Source organism: Astatotilapia calliptera, chromosome 8 (assembly GCF_900246225.1).
Source record: "Astatotilapia calliptera chromosome 8, fAstCal1.2, whole genome shotgun sequence".
Lineage (NCBI taxonomy): Eukaryota > Metazoa > Chordata > Actinopteri > Cichliformes > Cichlidae > Astatotilapia > Astatotilapia calliptera.
In genome coordinates this window covers 9032952-9054872 of record NC_039309.1, presented here as the reverse complement: position 1 = coordinate 9054872, position 21921 = coordinate 9032952, and the positions used below count along the sequence as shown (strand labels likewise).

Here is a 21921-nt window from a genome sequence, read left to right as displayed (position 1 = left end):
GCTTTGCCCATGTGGGCCACTGCATATTTCTTGTAAGCGGATTTTGGGGGCTTCTTTCTTTGTTGGACCCTCTCAGTTCATGATGTAAAACCTGCACTACAGCAGTTTACAGTTCATCACAGGCTTGAAACTTAGCGATTCCAGATTATACCGACCAATCTTCCTCTTCTCTGAGGATAATAGTATGGGTCTTCTTCCAGAACTTGGCAAAGTGGTGACATATCTCTGAGCTCCGGGATCAGAGAAAACTGCAAAGAAAAACAAGACTAGTGAGCTGAAGCATTTACTTGTTTTCTTTTGTCCCATAACCAATCTGACTGCAAATTAACTTATTTTAGTTAATGGTGCAAAAAACTAAGGTAAATTGTTTCTGTTATGACACTCACAAAACACCCTCATTTTAGGTTACAAGAGTCCTTCCACTAGTTAGAAAAATCACAACAGGATCATGATTGGTAAAAAGAAAGGCAAACTTTTATTTTACAGTTTCATATTCCAAGCACTTTTCTTTATCACACATATTCTCTTAAACATAAACATGTTAACATCTGCGTCAAAATAAGTAAATCTTTTTTTGATAGGTCAGACCTTTTCATTCATAGAATCACATTAACTTAACTCTAAAGGTTAATATAGACATGAAATGAAAGAAATGAGGAGCCAGGAAATCTAGCTTTACAACCATACAGAAAGAATCCTGAAGATAAAAGTCTGATGCTGAATGGCTCAACACACACCAAACGCGCACACAAACAAACCACCAACACCAAAAAAATCTGTCATAAAAACAGTAATGTAAACTGAAGTCATTCAGGTTTTACCCAGAATGTGTAAAAAAAACAAAAAAAGAAAGAAAAACAGCCACACATCAAGTCTCGTGGCCTTTTTGGAGGTTAAAATAAATCTCTTTTATGTTGTGGAGTTACTCCTCCATTTGTGCCCAGGCTTCTTCAGCTTTCATGTAGTACTGGTTAGCCAGTCGACCCTTCATGGCCGCCATGGCGGCTTCTGCAGCTTCAGTAAAAAGGTCACCTGCAGGAGAGAGACAGAATGAGATGTTACAGGCAGTCGCTCCACCAAACAGAAATGAACCCCAACCCCACGACCATCATGTGAGACTAAAGCTTCTCCGTGCCACAGATCAAAATCACAAGCCCTACTGCTTCACTGGGAAAACGGTCAGACAGAAACTGGTGTACGATTTCTTGAAGTTAAAATTCTGCACTCGGCATCGGGTTGAACCTGCTCTCTGTGGGTCTGCGGCGAGGTTGTGGCCTCCCTCCTGGTACATCTCTGCCTCTCTGGCCAGCAGAAGGTGGCGAGGCTCGTCCTGGGTCCCATCGAACTCTCCTCCTTCGTCGTAGTCCATCATGTTCAGCGCACTGTTGTACCAGTGAACCGCCTCGGCCCAGTCCTGCTTTCTGTGAAGGCGAAAGGATAAAATGCTTTAACTCACAAATCACCACCACTTAAAAAAAGCAACTGTAAAAATCCAACCGGCCACAAGAGGGAAGTACTATCAAGCAAAGGCAGGATTCCTACGTTTTACCTGAAACATCTGCTTTGAATGAACCTTCACTCACCTGTCAGCAGACAGACCGACTCCAGTATCAAAGGCTCTGGCCACTATGATCATAGAAGATCTGTCGCCAGCCTCAGCAGCCTGCAGCAGATACTTGAAACCTCTCATCCTGTTTCCTGCATTATCCTGCCAACAACACACACACACCAGAATATAAAGCCACCCTGTGAAGTTAAGCTCAACAAAAGAAAGGAAAATAGATGGCGCACAGTACCTCCAGCTCCATGTCTGGCAGTATATGATAAGGTAGCTGCAGACAGCACTGTCCCAAAGCTACGATGGCCTCCAGTTCTCCACACATGGCAGCTCTCTCCAGGTGGTACATGGCCGACTCCTGGTCCCATTGTTCGTCCTTCTCGCAGAAACGACCCGCTTCGTGGTACCGGACCATAGCCAAGTGGACCTGGGTGGGAGATAAAGAATATAAGTGCTTGAAGCATGCAGAGCTGCCTCATTGTGTTTGGTTTGCGATAGGAGGAGTTTGGACTGAACTGAATGCTTAGAATCAAAGAAAGATTTCAAAAATTGTAACAATGTAAGTGTTTTTAGTGTTGGTGGGACCAGAGTTAAATAGTGGCACGGAAACATTAAATTAACTAATGTTTCCTCCTCTTACTTTTCCAAGAATCGACTGGCCGATCTTCTTCTGCAGCAGATTGTTGAGTCGTTCCACCTCGGTGGCCACACAGGAAGGTCGGTGGACGTGAGCGCGGGATGAGTGATAGAAGGTCCACTTCTCCTCGGTCAACTGAACAGAAGCAGGCACCAAAGATCCAAGAAAGAAGAAAAGGACAAAAAAAGTTACCATCTGATATTCACTGCAAGAAATATATTATGGTTGAAAAGTCACACTGCAGTCTCAGAGGTGTACCCATCCAGGAAAGTCTGCTTTGAGCTCAGAGATGGATGAGTACATCCCTGTTAATGCAAAAGGAGCGCACATACAGACACACACACAGTTATAGAAGTGAGAATAAGCGGGATGGCAGAGCAGGCGAAGATAAAGGAGGTAGATGGTGTTTCAGTTCCAAGTATCACTTTTTATCTCCATTTGTATTTTCCAATTGTTTTCGTTCACTAAATAAATAAAGCAGGCGTCAACAGGAAAATAGCGACAGCGAGTTCAATCCACACAAATCGGAACCGTTTGAAAAGCAGAGCCATCATGCTGGAGGCAAACATTATGCTTCACGGCTAAAAAAAGACTGCAAAGCGCTGCACAGGGAAACACCTGGCTCAGGAGCTTCCATGCAAATAATCACCCATTCGTTGTCAGGAGTGTTTGAGTTTAAGTTCGCAGAGACTCTTGGAGGAGCTACCATCTTCCTCTAGTGAGGGGAAACAAAGTAGGAGGAGTGGAATTAGAGGAGAGGTAAGGAGGGGCTTTCATGGTTAAACAAGTGATGGGAAAACAAAAGTAAAGATGATGTTCATGATGATGTTCAAAGGGAAATTAAAGTAGGGTTATTTGATTAAAGTGGTGATGATGATGATTATGAACGAGGTGAGGAAGGGATTTAGGGATATTTATGTTTCTTTACCCGTCTGACACTTTCCTCGTCCGATTCTGAATATTGTCTGTTGTAGCGATGATGGATCTATGTGACAATATGACACGGACTGTAAAACCAGCTGTCACGAAATCTAACAAGTGTTGAATAAGTGCATCGATGGGGCATGATGAAGCTCATTTCAGGTAATATGCAAGAGGACGTTCACAAACTGGATCCAAAAGCGGGATTTGGATCACAGGAAAAATACATTTAATGATTAACTAAAAGCTTCCTCTGTCCATTTCTGTTGAGCAGTGACAAAAATCTTTACCCCGTCTATGTGGTCATTTGGGTCTCCTTCACTCCTCCTCTCGCTCGGGTAGCCGCTGTCCCCGCCGTTTTCTGATTCCTAAAGACAAAAATTAAGACAAGAATTTCTGATTCCTGGTGGTAAACTTTTGTCAACAAGTCAGCTACACAGATATAGTTTTAAATAATGTAAGTAATGCTGTTAATCAATGTGAAGCTTGGGGTTGGGGGAGTGATGATGCAGCGCTCTTTGTTTTTTTAAATGTGCTTTCTTTCATTGCTTGTGCTGGTTAGAGCCACTCTCACCATCAGTTTTTACTTACCCTGTGTTCGCTTGTGTTGCTTATTCTGTCGTGTTCATACATTCCGATAAAAGACGAGCCTGTAAAATTGAAATAAAATGCAAAACCACTCACCACTTTAGCTCCTCAGTATGTAAGCTATGTCTGAATACTTGTGTATCTCAAGATATCTCTAGATACCTCTGCTAGCAAATTTCCAGTAACATACAATGACATAAATGTCTATACTAATCTGTCTACTAACTCGACATGAGTACTGTCAACGCTGAAATCCTCCTTCTGGCTAAAAATAGATTATTGGTTCCTCTTGTTTTGCACATGTGACCATGTCACTGTCAATACTTTGTCCAAGTACTCTTAGTGCACTTTATTTATACGTAGTCGTCAGTGTGAATGCTTTTATTCATTCAAATTAACGAGAAAATGGGAAAATACCAGATCTGAGAATGAATCACAACATGGACTGTATATGAAAGATGGACATGTTACTGCCATAACCTGCCATACTAGCAAGGGGGATTCCTCTGGTTGTAAAAAACTTTCCAGTTACATAGAAGTCTCTGCTCACATGATTTGCGATCTCAGTAAACACATTCCTGATGGGTTTAAGAACTCTATCACTACTTTTAAGCTTCATTTAATAAATCAAATAAAACATGTGGTTCTAGTTAGAATCAAATAGAGCGATGAGGCAATTGATTCACGTCTCGCTCGTTACATCCCTTTTTAAAATACCAAGAGCTTCATGACTGGACTTTGCTAACTACTATGTCCATTTTTATATATACAGTAACATTTTCTGTGGGTCTTGCTTGCATTTACTGATTGCTAACTTGCCTATAGAGCCAGCTGCAGTTGGGGGGGAGCAGGGAAGGATGAGAGGGGAGCAGGGGATCGATTCCATGTCGCTCATGCTCTCATCTGCAGACGAGGTCTCAGACAGGCGGGATAGGAGCGGAGGCGCCCGGCTGGCCGACATGGTGCGAACACGAGGAGAACCGCAGTGCTCCTCTGAGCCTCTCAGCACAGTCTGGGCTGACTTCTACAATGAGAAAAAAAAAAAGGAAGAAAGATGAAAATAAAAAGAGGAAGAACTCAGAATTTCTCTTTCTTTTTGTTCTCTGCTCTTTTAAGCCACAGACCAACATCTTCTACCAGGATATAAACTTTCAGCAGACATTCATGCCTAAATATGGAAACTGTGAGCAAAGTGAGATACAGCTGCAAGCAGCAATGAGGAAGCCAAACAGCTCAGCAGAACAAGTGGAAGAGGAAGCTTTTGTGAGTTTGGCTTTCCAAAAGAAAGAAAAGCAAAAAACCCAAACTGGTCCACACAGGAAGTGATTCGCTCTCACACCACTTTGCTACTGATGGTTGTTTGTTTCCAGGTAATAAACCAACCAATAAGTATAGGTAATAAATATAACCCCCCCCCCCAAACTATTCCTACTGCTGCTACTTCTACTTTAAAGGCTGCTGATTTCAGCCCCTAATATTTAAAGCATGATTAAAACATAATTACGAGCAGTTTGTTGGTGCCGTCCAGCTGGGACATCTCCGCAGGGGAAATGTCGAAAGGCGTCAGGCCCATGCTTTTGCAGATCTTGTTACACAGATGCGAGTGGAAGAACAGGGCCATGCCTCGCACACCTGAAACACAGGTGTGATCAGGTTGAAGCTTTTTAAACACTTACTGATCTAAGTTTGTAGCAGCAGTTTGCTGAAAGGTAAGCATACCTAGATTTCCGTCTCCAAAGTCGGTCCCCTTCGCTGTGTGGATCTGAGGGTCGGTGTAGAGATCGCCGACTCCCTGGATGTCCACCACGATCAGCTGGTGGCCCGACCGCTCAAAGCTGAAGTGACTGAAGGCCTGACGGAGAAAAGAGGGAAATTATATTTGACTGTGTCTTCAGCTTGTGTCTTTAGCATGTATTCATACCACTCCACAGGCGACCACTCACCTGTGGAGTGAGGCGGATGTTGTCGTCCCTGACAAAGCCAGAATTGGAGTTGTACTTGATGTACTTGCCCTCGATGTAATGCTCCAGGTGGAAGAGAGGTTTACTGGGTCGGTTTGTCATCTCCACCACACACATCTGCATGATGTCCACCTGAGGATTTAAAACGGAACGAGGATTACGAGGCATCATCTGATTCTGATACTGGGGGGTGAGGGTGATAAGAGATGACAGGAGGCAACTTAAGATAAGACCCGGATCTTTTAAAAATATTGGTAAATGTACAAATATATACCTGCAAGCGAAAACTGAAGGCTCCAGAGTTCACTAAATGCTCCGTTACAGACAGTTTTTTCTGGTCTTGGCTCTGTATGGTGTCACTGAGAGCCGATATCCCTAATATGGTCATCTCTGAAGCCCCACCCACCTGCTGTTCAAGTCTTCTGTTTGTGAGGGGCAGCCAATCATAAGAAAGTTAACTCAAAGTGGGAGCAGCTAAAGGGTCAGCATAAGATAATAAAAGGAAAATAATTTTCATTTAATTGGAAATCACATTTGAGTCTTTTCTCAACCGCTTATCCGAATAGTATATAAATATTTGAAAAAAAAGAAAGAAAAAAAAAAGAAAAGAAGCACCAATCAGAGGCCAGTACGTCTTCCCAAACTCTTTCTGTTGACTTCCCCTGATTTTATCGATACCACCTCATTTCTCCCGTACCTGTTTGGGAGGTCGGTGGCGATTGTACTCCTCGCCCCAAAGTTTGGCCTCCATCTGCAGCCTGACGTCCTCAAAGTAAACATTTCTATCCACCGTCTCCATGTAACGCTTGGCCACATAGTTGGACGCCGACTTCCAGTTGCTGCTGTGTGAGAAATTCGACAACTTCTTCCTGCAGGGTAAACGGATCACAGTAAATCTACATTACTTTAAAGATAAAGAAACTCCCTCGCTGCTTTAAATCTTAATAAAAATACATAAATAAAGCCTTCTTCATAAATAATAGATATCAGATGTGCCCCAAGTGATCTCAGGTCACAGAAGAAAAACTGATTTAAATCCACATGTGTATAAATCCAAGAGGAAAAACATGCTTCTTTTTTAGGACCTTTAATGTTTGTGCTGGTGGATGCTGGGAGATTTATTTTTAAACGGAAAATAACTAAAGTGTGTGTGTGTGTGTGGGGGGGGGGGGGGGGGGGGGGTGTTGATTGATGGCTCTCTTACATTCCCAACATAACAGACGATTGACCTTTAACAATTAGAGTGTTAGGCTTTTTCTCTGGGATTCTGCAGTGCCATGCAAAAGCCAGTGCAGCCGTGATGGCGCCGCCCACTGCGATTTTAACCAATTAACATCCAGGGAACCAATACTATGAGAAAGAGTTAAAAATGAGCTCCATGTCCCGCCACAAGAGACTTCACAGAGCCCGTTTAGCGTGTTTCTCAGAAAATAATGAACATGTCAGCTGCTGCTATCCTGACAGAGAAATGTGAGGAATGTTGACCTGCGCTGCTTTCTAATTTAAGTCAGACATTTTCCTCTGTTTTGTTTACAAAGAGACCAGAACGTCATGAGGGCAACAGTCATTAGATAAGAAGCGATGAATATAGACTCACGCTCTGAAGCACTCCCTCATGGCCCCTTTCCCAAAAGGCTGTGAGAAACAAGACAAGGGGACATAAATTAGATGAGAGAGAAAGACACTGTGAGTTCCTAAAGTAAAGTGAGGTGTAGTACCTGTGTACCCATCTTCATGTGGATCTGGTCTTGAACCCATTCCCCTGTAACGGCATTGTACCTGTGAAGATGAACAGCTATATTAATTATCTATTTAATTACATACTATTAAAAATTTAAAAGAGGATTTGACATCTATGTATTTAAAAAAATAAAAATAAAAAAAAAATTAAAAAAAACCTCGAATACTTCAATCTAACCCAATCAGAATGTCTGCATTTGAAAGAGGCAGCAGGATTTCATGAGTGAGCGACTCCAAAATAGTGTATATAGAACGGGTGTAATTCTGAGAGGTTTTGAGTAGTTTTGAGAATAGGACAGAATAAAAAACAGTATCCAAATTTTTCAGGGAGATTTGAGGGAGATATGACCCATTAAAAAAACCCCAAAAACGAACAAAACAGTAAAGCTACTTATTTCTGCAAATTTTTTTAAACTTTCAGCATTACGATTTTACATTATTTTGACAGTTGTAGATCATTTTGTAAGGTTTTAAGAGAATTTAAGACACAACAGTCCACAGCAGAAATGTTGTATAATGCATAGCAAATGCAGTAATTTAAAAAAACAAAAAAACAAAAAAAAAAAACCCGAAGATGCGAGGATCGCCGTTTTGTTTTGCAAAACAAAAATCAACTATAAACTTATGTTTTTTAACATGCGAATAATATGAGTTAACAACATTTAGGCTTTTTAACGTTTAAAGTATTAGCAGCTACTAACACGTTGTTCAGCTGACTTAACAACGTGCACAGCACTTCTGTGAAGAAGTGGGTTTGGTGATAATGTAAAACAGGGACACTGACATTTAGCTTCTGTAACCTCTGCTGTAACCCGATGTGCACCTCCCTGTAAATATAACTATTCATCACACTGGCAGACTGGACAGGAAAAAAAAAAATGGAGGTGGACATTTCTTTTTAATAATTAAACGAACAATGAACTGAGAAAAAACGTGAAAGTAGAATAAATTTTAGGTGTAGCCAAATCTATCAGCGTCTGCTCGTCTCCCACTGGTGTAAATTTCACTGAGTAGCTTTAAAGGATTCCAAAAGCAATGAATACTCGCTCATGTATCTGCAGCTGCCCGTGTATGATCCCCGCCTGAGTGTACTTCAGCTCTGCAATCGTGTCTTCTTGCTGTGACACATCTGTGGCTCATGTTTTTTGTTGTTTTTTTTAGTCACAGAGCAGCACGGCTGTGCCGGGAGAAGATGTCCGTGTTTATTTTCTCAGATTGTTTTCCACCTATTACTTTGTTAATCATTCACAGGCCCATCGCCTCGCTGACCTGCCTTTTTGAAGCCATTCCCCTCCCTCGATCAATAACCCAGCACACCGAGAAAACAGAGATAAAACTATTCATCACAGAAGTTATTTAAGCTTCTTACTTCTGTTCATGTTTGCCCAGTGCAGTCTCTCCATCAGCAGCCCATTAATTATTCTTATCAAGGAAGCACATACAAGCATCGAGTTTCCTTTGCACACAAAAACAACAAGGAGAGAAGAATGTAGCAGGGAGGGAACGACTTTTCATTTAAGGTCATTTTGACCTCTCTTATTCATTTTGTTTAGGACTGACGTTATTTTGGAGTGGAGGGAGTTGACTATAGTGATATAAATGTGGGTGTGAACACTATCAGACAGGATCAGACTGTCTGTTTGGCCCGTCTGGGCGTGTGTCCCGAGTTAATGTATGCTGGATGTACTAAAAGTGCAGCTGCACGTCCTAAAACTCTAAACTCTATCTTTCCGCCCACGGAAAAACGAGCCCTGTTCCCTTTCCAACATCTAATCTCTGCTTTAGGAACGCAACGTACTATGACTTTCATCCCACTGAGTTCCTCCTGCAGGGGGGCAAAGAGGAGTGAGGTTACACGAGGGTAAAATTAGCACATGTAATGGGAGCATGAGGGCAAATCCCACCCCTGACGATCCCTCCTCCCCCGCAGTCAAATACAAGCTCTCCGTCTGGTTACGTAACGGGATTTTTCCTCCTGCTTTTTGTCCGCACCCAGTGAACTCATGTGTGCTTCTGCAGTTTGGACTGTGAGAGCTGTTCATGCAGCAGCCACAGGATTCTGTGGTCATAATATCTGGATGCACATTCAGCATCACACCCAAGTTCATGGGGCCAACAGACGCCAGAGATGTTTGTGTACAGTTAATAATAGCAGAGCATCACTGACCGAGATATGAGCAACAGAGAATAAATGAGGTCTGCTGTCGGTTCAAGACGAGCCCAAACAACTCATTGAAATGATTTAAAACTACTCTTTTTCATACTTTTACAGATATACACAAAGGCCGAGATCACTTTTTCCTCATATCTATAAAAATTGATGCTCTACTGCTTTTCATTTGCATAATAGGCAGTTATTTTCGGTGGAAAAACTAAAAAGAAGAAAACACTGCACACCTCCAGCTCACCACCAAACTTAACGACTAGGAGAAGAACATAAAGCTCTAAAGGGTTGGATATCTTCCTCAGCAGTTACTGCAGACCACAAACTGAGCCAAAGGAGGGCAAATATTACTCACATGACTGTCACATTTTTGCTGTATACGTCGATAAGCAACAGTATGCGAACATTTCAGTCATTTCAACTTCATTTAAAGCTTGTTGCACTGGCTCCTGAGTGGTTAAAACATCAGTAAATGCAGATTTAATTTGAATTTCCTGATTGACAAACAATGTTATGATTACAGACTGGCTGCATTTTAAATTTATTAGGTTAAGATTTAGCTGTTTTTCCTGGCACAGAACTTGCTTTTTGGGAGATATTACACTTGCATGCACAATCTGTAAAAGCAGATTTATTCACGTATGATTTCTGACCATTTGCTGAACAAAAATGTCTGTTTATCTCTGTAAATGGAATCTAAATCAACAGAGATTACGTTAAAAACATGATTTTGTATCAGTTCTGTCTAATTTTCTTGTATTCAGGCCAAAACCTCTTGGGTGGAGGGCCCAAAATAACCCCATTCAGAAAAATAAGCTGCACACGGCAATATTCTCACACAACAGGAAAAACACTGCTGAAATTGATGATCTTGTTCTGGTACTTTACATGCTGGAACAAGCCCTACTTAACTGAACACTTGTTGAAGCACAGTGTAAACACTCAAAGGGTCAAACAGAAGAGGTCAAATCTGCTGTGAAAGAGTTTCATCTTTGCCACAAAGTCAAAGTCAGACCTGTAACGAATGCAGGGTTCAGTCGCTATCTCCTCCAGGTGAAACTGCGCCCAGGGGTCGGGCATCGCTTTTGCCTTTTCGATAGCGTGCAGCCATGTTGCCTGGTAGAAAAACAAGACAGAGAAATATAAAGATCTTATGAGCTCGGGAGCAGAATAAAAGTCAGTTTCTCACATCAGGATTGCTTGAACACAGAAGAAAGAGGGGAAGCCCTTCCATGCAAAGCTGTTTAATCTGCACAATAAAAGCAGTTCTAAGCCAGTCTGTTCTCTTTACTCAACAATGCATGCATTGTTTTTTCTGCAATTATTATCAGCTCTCAAATTGAAATCTATAATGTCACGATTTCTGCATTAAAGGGCTCTCCCTCTCGATTTAGGGAGTCAAAACAACCACGTGGCTCACAACAAAGCACACAAACATGAAGCAGACACTGAAAACAAATACCACAGGAGAATGAAGCCATGGTAAAATTATGAGTGGATTTCTGGGCTGTAAGGTCGCCGTAAATAAAATAATTTACAGCTACCTTAAAGTGAACATGTGCAGTTTTCAAAAAAATAACTTGAATCAGATGTCACGAGTAAGCTAAATCTGTTAGCAAGTAACCCAAGCCTTGGCCCAACCTACGCTGCTCAGCAGCACGTCCTCCTCGTGCACCACTGCTCACAGTCCAGCAGATGTCTTTCTATTTAGAGTGAGGAAGGAGCAGCACTTATGTTGAAGAGCAGGGGTGCCCAATCCCAGTCCTCGAGAGCTACCGTCCTGCAGCTTTTAGATGCATCCCTACTCCAACACTTCAGCATGCCATCGTGTTTGGCAAAGGCCTGATAACAAGCCATTCATTTGATTCAGCTGTGTTGGAGTAGGGATGCATCTAAAAGCTGCAGGATAGTAGCTCTCGAGGACTGGGATTGGGCAGCCCTGTTGAAGAGGAACAGGCGACACATGTTTATCCATAAAATAAAAAATAAAATAAAAAGATCCGGAAGGGATGAAGTGGTTAAAAGTAAAAGCAGGGAGAGGCAAATTGAAGGGCAGAGTGAGGAGCTGGAGGCGTGGATGGTCAGTGGTATAAAAGGGAGAGAAGGAAAAACCAAGATTTAGATCCAAACATACCCGTGCACTCTCAGACAAAACCTTGTACGATCGATGTCCTGCCACTGTATCTGTTTCTTTTTCGTTCTATGCAAAAAAAACAAACAAACAAGAAAACGGATCCTTTATCATCAACAGGAAATGTATGCAACATCACTTTAGATAACATTAACAGCCAGGAGGCTCTGAAACAGCAACACCACCGCCACACAAAAATTTAAAGAGCCGCGCGCACTGAATCGAGCTTTTGTTGCAGCTCCCTGCTGATGTGGAGAGAGAGAGAGCCGTGTTTACACACATCATAATCACGAGGTGAAACCGCTCTCTGCTGCTTCCTGTCAGAAAGTACATTTAAATAAAAGGTGGGTTGACCAGCGCTTCACTCGATCAAACACATAAACACACACGTTGAAATACCAGACGAGCCACACAGAACGTGTGTGCAGGCATGCGCGTATCATCACACCTTAAAAGGCAAACAGAAACATTGCAGAACTGAGAGGTGGGGATGATGCATCAGCACAACAAACTGTCATATCCCCACGTCTTATATCTCACCCTGTACATGAAGTTGGATTTAGGGAGCGAGTTTGACAGCTGCCGTGTGTAAACCAGGTTTTTAAGGTGGCTGCACACTTCTTTGGCCGAATCGTCCAGGATGGGGCAGATGAAGTGGTCTTCGTCATCATCCTCGCTGGCGTTGGACTCGCTGAGGGAGGATGCTCTGTGTTTGAGGGCACTCCGCTGGGCAGAGGGTCTCTTGGCGCTGCCATCCTCCTCCATGCTGAACATGAGTTCGTCCTCCATGGTTTCTGTTGCTGTTTTGACAACAGAGTGTGAGAATGGACTGGAAGTAGGGAAAAAACAGTCACATGCAGAGTGCACAGTCAGGGAACCAGGTGACAGCCATGTTAGTGTATGTCCAAAACAAGCATGGATCATGGCTGCACAACTCTTACACCAAATGTGAGGACTTCAAAGGGGGCCAGACCTTCACATTTGAGTTACAGCCATATATTTCATTCAACAACACACATCATGGGAGCTCTAAGTTATCAGTAAGGCTACCAGCAATCAAAAGCATTTCCATTCATTTTATCTGTGTTATCTAGCAAGTCAGTCGGTCCTTCTGTAATCAAAGGTTACTGTGCTCTGAGAGTTTTAAAGTAGGAGCACAGGAATGCACACTCAAGAACATGCTTCTGCAGGTTCAATGTGCCCCCCACGTTGTAAAACATCTAGCAGCAGCCATTCCTGTTGTACAACTACAGCATGCAGCAGTGGAGTTTCCTACAAAGAATCATCTTCTAATTTAATCTATCGCGACCTGCTGTTAGATATGTTATAGTAAAAGTATTAAATGACCAGCCAATGAATAATCGGATGTAAAGACACACCTCTAATCCCTCAATCTTGACAGACTGTGACAGCAAATCCAGTCACCTCGGTCTTCTTCCGTCTCTCGGTATTGGTTTGCACTTAAATAGTCAAGGCTCCAGGAGCAGGAGTTCACCCCTCCTCTGAGACCAAAACAAGAGTGGATGCCTCCTAGTTCTCCGTGGTATCCTCAAGGTCCGGGACGTGCCTGGCGCAGGGCTTTTGTTCTTGTTCCGTCCACCACGGCGAAGGCTTCCCTCCGCACGTATCGCAGTGTTCTCTGTTGGCCACGCCCCTGCGTCCTGCTGCGTTCAGGACGGTCGGAAATAGAATTATAAATCGGAAATGAGTGTTTAGCGGTAAGGAAGAAAAGACTTCTGACAGGTCTCAATTAGATCTGGCAAACAAATAAAAACAGCGTAAGTAGCAGTAGTTAAAATTATTATCGTACAGCCAGGCCGCAAAAGCAAAATTGTGTACTTTCACAGGAGCATTTGACAGTACCACGAGCAGAACCGTTTGTACCGTCCTCCAAAGTGCCACTCCAAGCAATGGTTGCCTAGCTAAACAGGCCACGTATGGCAGCACGGAGGTTCATCGGAAACTTTACGACCGCACTTACATGCCATTTAATAGCTATCGTGCAGGTGACAAGCCAAACATCCTTGCAAATATTTACTTGTTTAACAGGGCCCCAAAATGGCTTTAGCTACCTTAACAGTGGGTTGGGAGTACGTTCTTTACGTAGCTTGCCATCACCAGTGTGTGAATGGGTGGGTGATTGTGTATAGTGTAAAGCGCTTTGGGGTCCTTAGGACCAAGTAAAGCGCTATACAAATACAGACCATTTACCATTCTTTAGCTCTTATTAAAAATATTAGCAGTGCCTTATCCGTCCAGGGCTTCAGTGATAACTACAAATTTATTATGTGCTCGAAGAAAGTTATTAGTATTAGTAGTAGTAGTGAAACTACACCATCAATGGTATAACGTGAATAAGAACATAATGTTTCCCGTCATATAAATAGATATGTGTCTGACGTGTGGTATCACGGTAGCGTGGCCGAGTGGTCTAAGGCGCTGGATTTAGGCTCCAGTCATTTCGATGGCGTGGGTTCGAATCCCACCGCTGCCAGATCTTTTTCTTGCCTTCTTCACCACGACAAGTATTGACATATCGAATATCCTTTTTCTTTTTTGGTTATAAAAACCAGATACCAGAATTGATTTCCACTTTTTTGTTGTTGCTTATAGTCATAAAAACTCGAGGTCTGATATTGTAGTGCCATCTTGTGGCCAAAAACAAGCTTTGAGAATTTTGGAGGACACCTTAAAACAGACAGTCACCCACCACCAGGACATTTGAATGTTTTTTTTATTATTATTTCTTTAATTTCTGATGATTTGGGCCTTTTCTGCACCACTTTATGATGATGGAAACACCTGTGAGTAAATAAGAACATACAAATGAGGTGACAAATGCTTCTTAGAAGCTTCTTTCATGTTTTTATTATTGCTTTTATTTACATTTGAAAAAATAAAGAAAGTCAGCGGTAATAAGTTTCCAAATTTGTTGTCAGATTTCTAAAGTTTGCTGAAGTTTAAGCGAGTACAGAAATATGGGTCATTTTCCAACAGAGTCCTCAATATTATATTCATTAATATAATATAAAGAATGTATAGTAATGATTAATATAAATTCTTACAGAGAGCTGCACAGTTAAAATGGACGAAGGTCTTCATCATCTGTGCCCTTTGTTGTATTTGCACCCATCTCTTTAATAAAAGATAAATCATAAGGGCGCAAAATAAAATTCAAGACACTGTGCTTAATTACATTTAACAGATTCACATGCTTGTAGAAGTGTTTGTCCCATTTTTCACAGTCTACATTACTCTGTAATCATTCTAAGATTAGGTTTCATCCTGACTTGGGTTTCACTGGGCCCTGATATTTTCCATCACATGCTGAGAAACCACAAACTGCATTTTCTGGATGGCCAGCTGAGTGTCTTCAGGAGAAATCCCAAGATGCCACACGGCCCTGACAGAGTTCCCAAAATGAGGGTACATGAGAACCTGTATCCCCTGCCCGAGTGCAGCCTCCTCACTCTCGCTAACCTGAGCCATGTGGTCACAGAACTCGCGGGGACTCAAACTGAGATCCTGCAGGCGGAAACGCAGGATATTTGTCTCCACGGCAGCCAAGTCAACAGCGAACAAGTTAGGATTGCAGTCGAGAAGAGCTGAGCGTGGAGAAGAAACAAGCTAATTACACAAAGTAGTAAAGTGGGAGCCAGTAAAGTATTTAATTTTCATTGAAGGGTATTCATGTAAAATCAGTCAAATTCCAGTAATTTGAGCCTCTAGAACTCAGGAAACATTCACTATATAAAGGTAAGATTTTGCATGGCTTCATTAAACATACTAAAGTTATTGCATAAAAAAACAGCAGATCCTGAGGAAGTCACGTGGATTGAATTTTCATGGAATAACCAGGTAGTTACTCACCTTGAGCAAACATTTTTGCATTGCTGTGATCCTCCTCCAGTCTTCCAATCATATTCTGTAAGGAGAGTTTTCCAGCTGCTGCCAGTATGCCAGCCTGCCGCATTCCCCCACCGAGTGCTTTGCGACACCGTACCGCTCTGGATATGAAGTCCTTGGGTCCAGCCAGCACGGTACCAACTGGGGCGCCCAAACCCTGATACACACCCAGGATTTTGATTGTTACATTAATCCAGTTTCACCTTGGTTAAGAAGAATCTTGACTTTGTGTGTGTGTGTTTATATACTTCAAACCCACCTTGGAGAGGCACACACTAACAGTGTCTGTGTGCTGCAGTATGGCAGATGGAGGCACTCCCTGAGCTACAGCGGCGTTCATTACCCGGGCTCCGTCCATGTGAACGGACAGACCATATCGATCTGCTAAAGCACGCACCTTAAACATGGAAACAAACCATCCAAACATCACATCATTAAATTTTTAATAAGGCACGAATCACTATTGCTTTTGCATCAAAATGTGGCAATCAGCATGACTCTGTAAATAATACATTTCAATGGGAAATCTTCCTGCCGGAGACTACGAGTCTACAACAAAGTCTCCGGGGATACATCCCCATGGCAACCAAGAAAAGGTATCTTTAATAATAATTGAAGAAATTTAATTAACAATGTATTTCAAATGATAACCAAATGTATATGACCCAAACTGTGGTCTCTGCTGCGAGCAGTGAAATGATTCACGCCACCCTACGTCCGTACTACTTTGGCTAACACGCTGTACTGAACAGGGAGCACAAGGAGAGAACATATTTCTCCAATATTAGCTTTTCTGTTCTGTTAAATACAGAATTTCATTCAAAATCTTTACCTTTAAACACAAAGTTCTAAATAATAAGACCCCATCATAGCCTTAAGACCTCATAGTATCTTATCATCCCAGTGGAGCACTTTAGTTTCGACCTACAGGGTTTCTTGAAGTTCTTGGAGGCTGTAAAAGCCTCTCCTGAGGAACCAGCTCCTGCTTTGAGTTCAGGTGACAGACAGACACCCTTTCTATTTTTAAGATTAAACTTAAAACTTTCCTTTTTGAAAAGGCTTATAGTTGGGTCTGGATCAGGTGACCCTGAAGCATCAGTTAAGGAGCTACTTTGCTGGAGATCTCAGGCAGCACTGTGTTAAAATCAGGCATGAGTCACCGAAAGCACTGCATGGGCTCAGGAACATTTCTAGAAATCACTGCCTATGAACATTGTGCCGTCCACAAATGCAGGTCAAAACTCTATCAAAGAAGAATCCATATGAACACATAATCCAGAAACACTGACATCTTCTCTGAGACAAAGCTCGCTTAAATTGGACTGATGCAAAGTGGATCTGGAGTCAGACTAATCAAAGTGAAAGTCATGCACACACACCTCCTGCAGAAAAGCCAGAGGTAGCACACGTCCACCTTGAATGTTGTGCGTGTTTTCCACACATACGAGCCGTGATCGTGGGTAATGGGGGTCTGGGTAACCGTGGCGTATCTTTGACTCCAGCTGCTCCAGGTCAAACGTCCCATCGGGGAGCGTGGTCACCGTGGTGGAGTGCACGCCAGCCAGCTGTATCAACACAACAAATACACACACACTCTTGTCTAGTTACAAAAAAAACCCATCATAGATGAAGCTGCTGCGGCACACTCACCTGAGCGCTACCTCCTTGCTCGTAGATGTGTAAATGGGACAAGTCCCCCACGATTACCTCGTCGCCCCGCTCCCTGCAGTGCACCATCACTGTTGGATGAAATGGAGGCATGTTTGCGACCATCCAGGACTAGTTAAGACTAATTCACACACTGCCAGGTGAAAGCAAAACTGACCTGCAATGAGATTACTCATCGTTCCAGAGGGGACGAACAGGGCGGCCTCCATCCCGAACATATCTGCTGCGATTTTCTGTAACTCTGCAGACATCACGCTTTACGTTTGAGCAGCATTTCACATACAAAAATGCAAAGACTTTAGAAGACTGCAGTGCAGTAAACCATTTCTCTAGTCATGGTTCAAAGGACAGAGAGGATTTTGTCATATAGACTGCAAAGTCAGCATAAAGACCTTTGTTTTACTTGGAGAGAGTTTTGTCTGCATGATAGTTGATTTAAGTGACTTTGAACGTGGCACAGCTGTTGGTGGCAGACAGGCTGAAACTGCTGACCTGGTGGGATTTTCTCACACAATGATCTCTAGAGTTTACAGAGAGTTGTCTGAAAAAGAGAAAATGTCCAGTGAGCAGCGGTTCTCTGACTGAAAATGCCTTGTTGGTGTCAGAGGAGGTTTTATTGTTTGGAAATGTTTAGTTTTAGTTGAGTTCTTATCAGTTTCAGTGATACTTTTCTTCTTTTAAGTATTACTGTATGGAAGGCTTAAGTTAAAGGCAGGTTTTAGGAAAATGATCCAAAGTTTCAGGCAGGCACCGAACTGAAAAAGACTAAAATGAAGGATATTTTGTCTATATTTATATTTTATTTTAGTTCATTTTCCAAGTTCACAAACCATTTCCGTTTTATTTTTCAAAAAAAACAAAACAAAATTTAAAAAAATTATTTTAACTAAAGTTTTTTTTTTCACACCACAATCAATTTTTAAGTTGTTAAAAAATGTCGCAAAATAGCAAATACGACAGAAATTAAAAGTCATATATGGAAATTTTTAATGTAATTTATTTATTTATTTATTTATTTATTTATTTATTTACAATTTTTACATGGTTCAATAAACTTTCCATTTTTTAAAAGGAATTTTCTGTCAATAATCTGATCATTTAAAAAATAATTAATGTAAAAGTAAGCCACACAGTACTTTTCTCGGGAATAGCACACGTTTGGGATGTGACCACTTTATAGAAGAGAAGAAAATAACTTTTTTTCTTTGTCTGTTGGTGTCTTGGTTGATCCTCCAACTGTGTGGTTAATTTGGATTACTGGGTAATCCTGTATTGGATAATCCAAGTGACCAGTGCTTGAATATGGAAACTATGGTCTGCTATATATTATTAAGAAGTAACTAAGAGGTACTAAACCAGCCTGGTGCAAATATAAAAATACACACAGACCAGACAAGGGGTCAGTTATAATTTAAAGAGAACAGAAAACCATTTAAAGCAGAATTTAACTCTTTCTTCGACTCTAACCGTTAACTGTCGGGTCTTCTCCCATCACGTCGTCTCCTACCTCGGCCTCCGCCATTGCCTGGCGCATGGCCGGACCCGGCTTGGTCACCGTGTCGCTACGGAGGTCCACCACCCGAACGTGGGCCGCCCTTCCGGGTCCAGCGTAGCTGGGCTTTCCAGAGTTGTAGTATCCCCTCGTGGAGCTGCATCCCAGCACGGAGCGGAGGGCGTTTTGGGCAGCGAGCGGTGCCACAACACCTTGATGGATGAATTTAAATAAAAGCCTGCAGGAAGATGTTTTTAACGCCATAATGGTCCCTTCTCAGTCATTTTCACTGTTATTACCGAACTTTGTATCGGTGGAGCTGTAATCGATAATCATTGACTGCAAGGGAAGTTAATGGATGACCTATAGGCGCATCCAAGTGCGCAAAGCGGCCTGGACCTCAAGATGGCGCTAAAATTCCAGCAAAGATTATTATTATTATTATTATTATTATTATTATTATTATTATTATTATTATTATTATTATTATTATTATTATTATTAGTATTATTACACACGTGTACACTCGTTAGGTTAGTCCTGGTGAGGATGAGGGGCGCGTGAAAGACATATAAACTGCATTTTATCTGAAGCAGCTCTGCTGACACTTTGTGCTTGTTAAGCACAAAAGAAAACTGAAGTTTGTTTGATGGTCTTTTCAAACTCAGCCCTTTTCTTTTCAATGCACTTTTCAAACCGTGAGCGGTCATTTTAACCACTGTTCTGTCAGGTTCTCAACATTATTTCTGCAGGGATGCGTCTGCACATTGCGCTGTCTCACTTCATGTGAAAAACAAGGGTCACATATGCACATCTACTTTATGTAACTGCATTTTTTGTCTTTTTTTCAGTTTTTGAATTATTTTTGATAATGTGTGCAGAGAAAATATATTGACAGGTGCCATGTTAAACTGCACTTGACCTGTGATGATTGCCTTCCTTGCTTAAAACATGTATGACGTTGTCTGAAGAGGATGAGAGACGAAACATCTTCATGAAGCTTAAAGAAGTCCAGTTATTTTCTTTCCAAGCTCATAGGACTATCATGATCTGGAAAACCTACATTCATGGGTCTGACTTGACTTCATTTCCTTGATTTCTGATGCATTACTTTTTTTCACAGTGGTTTAAGATGCAAATGTTGTTTTTAAGTAAAGGAAAACAAAAAAAATCCAACACCAGGTGGCAATTCAACCACACTTGCCTGCTTGTTTTCATAAGTAACATTACTGCTTCTTTCATGTTCTCACTGAGGGGGGAAATGCACGTGTTTCAAATAGTCGGGGTGGTGTGTTTCCTTTATGCTCATAGATCTAGATTTCATGGAACACAGGAAACGTATCGCCTGCAACAAATGCATTTTTTCTCCCAATAAAAACATGAACCAAACAGAGAATGTATTTAGCAAACCATCGGGGCAGTTGATACATTTTTATCATAAATTTATGCCATAAATCTACACAATTCCCCAGAAGTCAAGGAAATTACAAAAATGCCCAGGGAAAGACCTGATCCCTGCTTATGAGTCTTCCCATTACCCAAAAATCTACGCCCACACCTTCTTCTCCTAAGAAATCTGCCTGTATGTTCAAAAGCGTTCACAGGGTGAATCAGCAGCCTAAAAAAAACTTTTTTAAAACAGTGTTTATATTGTTTGTAAAAGACTTATGAGGCTGTAGCTTGTGGTGCATATATTGTCCTAAACTACACAATAAACTGAGCTTTACAGGCTTCAAAAAATGACATTTATTGGGAGGTTATTTTACAAGATTACAGGTCTGTCCCTTGTATGTGTAGTTTAGTTTTGTTCTGTATTTTTCAGGCTCCACACACAAAAACACTGATTTGATTAAAAAAAAGTCTTTGAACCACATTTGGCTACTAGATCATTTCAATCTGCAGTTCCTTGGAAGGTAGCACACACAGTCCCACACACAGATGTTAATTCTTTCATCTATAACACACCTCATTTAACAAGCAACCTATCCCATCAGTTTATATTTTGCATGACATGGAAAGATATGAAAATCTACACCTTTTCAACTCGTTCTGGATTTGGGGATTGTGCAAAGGCAACGCTTCTTTTAGGAACAGTCGGCCCCTTTCAGCTGTCGTCATCGTCTCTAAGTAAAGTTGGAGGCATAGCGAATGACTTTAAAGCCAAGAATGTGCATTTGAGTGCAAAATTATGTTCTCAAAATGGAATATTTTGTGTTTAATGCAAATCTCACTGCAATGGTACTGCTGGGATTTCTTATTCAGAACTTTTAAGGCTTGTTTATATCTTCTATTTACTATAATTTACACAGAAAGAACTTTTTAACAGCTCTACACACATAATGCTGCTTTATCTGTGACAGACATCTAAAATGAATGGGTGAAAATTAAAGTTATTTCACCTGGTCTGTGAGTTTCTAATAATAATCTAAAAACAGATCAGTCGTGTCCTGTGTAGCACACATGTTGAATTTGAACACATTTGCCTTGTAACTCTCAGCACGGACCGCAGTTTGTCCGGCATGTGTTTCATAAATGTGTCCGTGCACCTGTGCGCGTTTATCTGTCTGCTCCTGTGCCACTTTGCACGATTTGTTTACGTCGTGTTGTAGCCACGAATACTCTGAAATAACTATGACACCTCAAGATTCTTCAAGGGTCACACACCCACTTTGGACCTGACCTTTATCCCCACGCTGAGCTGAAAGGCTGAATCTGACTGGCTGAGTCTGACTGGCGTGACATTTACAGTCCAGTGGTGTGGTGGATTGTAAGGACCCTGAAAGAAATGTATGTTTTTAATATTATAGGCTTTAATTTACAAGTAATTTGTAATTTATTACTAATTATTCCACCATCGGGCATCTTATTTTGAGTGATATTTTCAGATATTTCAGCTATCTAAAAGATTTGGAGTGTTTCTGAATAAAATATTTTAGATATCCCACATTTACAAGTAAGATTGGTGGCGTTTGCGTGTCATTCTGTCTGTAAATGCGATAGCTCGAAAGGTTTTGAGCTAATTCTGACAAAACTTTAAAGGGGGGGTGTAGACTGGGCTTGCATCCACAAGAGAAATATCATGTCATGTGACCTCTGACCTCACTTTTACATTTTACTTCTGCTTTTCTTTCAAGTTGACCCCAAAATGTGTTTTA

General features: G+C 41.6%; 2 protein-coding genes and 1 non-coding gene across 9 annotated transcripts; 1 reads left to right on the top strand and 2 right to left on the bottom strand.

The window, feature by feature from the left end:
- Positions 1-775: 775 nt before the first annotated feature.
- eef2k (eukaryotic elongation factor 2 kinase) lies at positions 776-13361 on the bottom strand. 7 transcript variants are annotated; one of them, XM_026178304.1, is made up of 20 exons: positions 13080-13361; positions 12241-12529; positions 11704-11769; positions 10585-10685; positions 7384-7444; positions 7263-7300; positions 6363-6534; positions 5648-5797; positions 5424-5556; positions 5209-5336; positions 4524-4728; positions 3708-3766; positions 3407-3484; positions 3124-3180; positions 2845-2910; positions 2199-2330; positions 1797-1985; positions 1584-1708; positions 1243-1421; positions 776-1032 (listed from the first exon to the last, which is right to left on the bottom strand). In XM_026178304.1, the coding sequence occupies exons 2-20, from the start codon at positions 12487-12489 to the stop codon at positions 923-925; spliced, it is 2298 nt and encodes a 765-aa protein (XP_026034089.1). In that variant the 5' UTR covers positions 12490-12529; positions 13080-13361; the 3' UTR covers positions 776-922. The 7 variants fall into 7 exon arrangements, with proteins under 7 accessions (XP_026034089.1, XP_026034088.1, XP_026034090.1 ...); XM_026178303.1 differs by having other exon boundaries at positions 12241-12500; XM_026178305.1 differs by lacking the exon at positions 3124-3180 and having other exon boundaries at positions 12241-12500.
- Positions 13362-14112: 751 nt separating this feature from the next.
- trnal-uag (transfer RNA leucine (anticodon UAG)) lies at positions 14113-14194 on the top strand. The gene has a single exon. It is a non-coding gene; the product is annotated as a tRNA-Leu (tRNA).
- A 222-nt stretch (positions 14195-14416) lies between these two features.
- tha1 (threonine aldolase 1) lies at positions 14417-19115 on the bottom strand. Its single transcript, XM_026178330.1, has 7 exons — positions 18742-19115; positions 17432-17515; positions 17257-17345; positions 16986-17171; positions 15866-16003; positions 15571-15763; positions 14417-15305 (listed from the first exon to the last, which is right to left on the bottom strand). Exons 1-7 carry the CDS (start codon positions 19028-19030, stop codon positions 14998-15000), a joined length of 1287 nt encoding a protein of 428 aa, XP_026034115.1. The 5' UTR covers positions 19031-19115; the 3' UTR covers positions 14417-14997.
- Between the last annotated feature and the right edge of the window lie 2806 nt (positions 19116-21921).